At 36.2% G+C, this 572-nt stretch overlaps 1 protein-coding gene across 2 annotated transcripts in view; it reads left to right on the forward strand.

Moving 5' to 3' along the window:
* LOC107659549 (ataxin-7-like protein 2) overlaps positions 1-572 on the forward strand; it is a 19,102-nt gene that overhangs the window by 13,079 nt on the left and 5,451 nt on the right. The window contains exon 10 of one of the 2 annotated variants that reach the window (XR_001630923.1): positions 454-558. Coding sequence is in view for 1 of the 2 variants with exons in the window: in XM_016448536.1 (XP_016304022.1) it covers positions 454-471 (18 nt within the window). In the remaining variant the exon portion in view is untranslated. Of the gene's footprint in view, positions 1-453; positions 567-572 lie in introns of those variants that run through there. The other variant, XM_016448536.1, reaches the window with a different exon arrangement.

The following is a 572-nucleotide window of genomic DNA, read 5'->3' on the forward strand; positions in this document are numbered from 1 at the left end:
ATACCCCAGTGACTTAAGACTGGTTTTGTGGTCCAGGGTCACATGAAATTCAGTGGATTTCTTTTGGCCATTTTAGACAATGCATTTTACAAGGATCTGCAGTGTGAAAAGGTGACGAGGAACACTACTGTTCAAAAGTTTGGCATCAGTATTTTATGAAATTACAAAAAAAAATCTTAAGCAGCAAATCAGCATATTAGAATAATTTCTGAAAGATCATGTGACGCTGAGGAGGAATGGGTATAATATACTGTAACATTTTATTTTCAGGTCTCCTCGTTACATGTAATTACTATTATAGTAACAATTAATTATGCATAATTACATGCAAGTAACCTTAAGCCAAACCATGTAACAAGGACACCTTAAATTAAAGTGTAACCTAATATTCTAACACTGATGTTAACATTGGTTATTATCATATTAATTGTTCTCTGTTGCCTTTTTCTACAGCCAAAATTGCACCACTGAGAGTGCCAGCCTTACAAGCCACTAAGAGCGAGCCCTACGAACTCTACCATATAGAACTATGGACACAGGACTCTGGACGTTTGATTCGTGTGTGTGTGTGT

Source organism: Sinocyclocheilus anshuiensis, unplaced genomic scaffold, assembly GCF_001515605.1.
Source record: "Sinocyclocheilus anshuiensis isolate Anshui unplaced genomic scaffold, SAMN03320099.WGS_v1.1 scaffold848, whole genome shotgun sequence".
NCBI lineage: Eukaryota > Metazoa > Chordata > Actinopteri > Cypriniformes > Cyprinidae > Sinocyclocheilus > Sinocyclocheilus anshuiensis.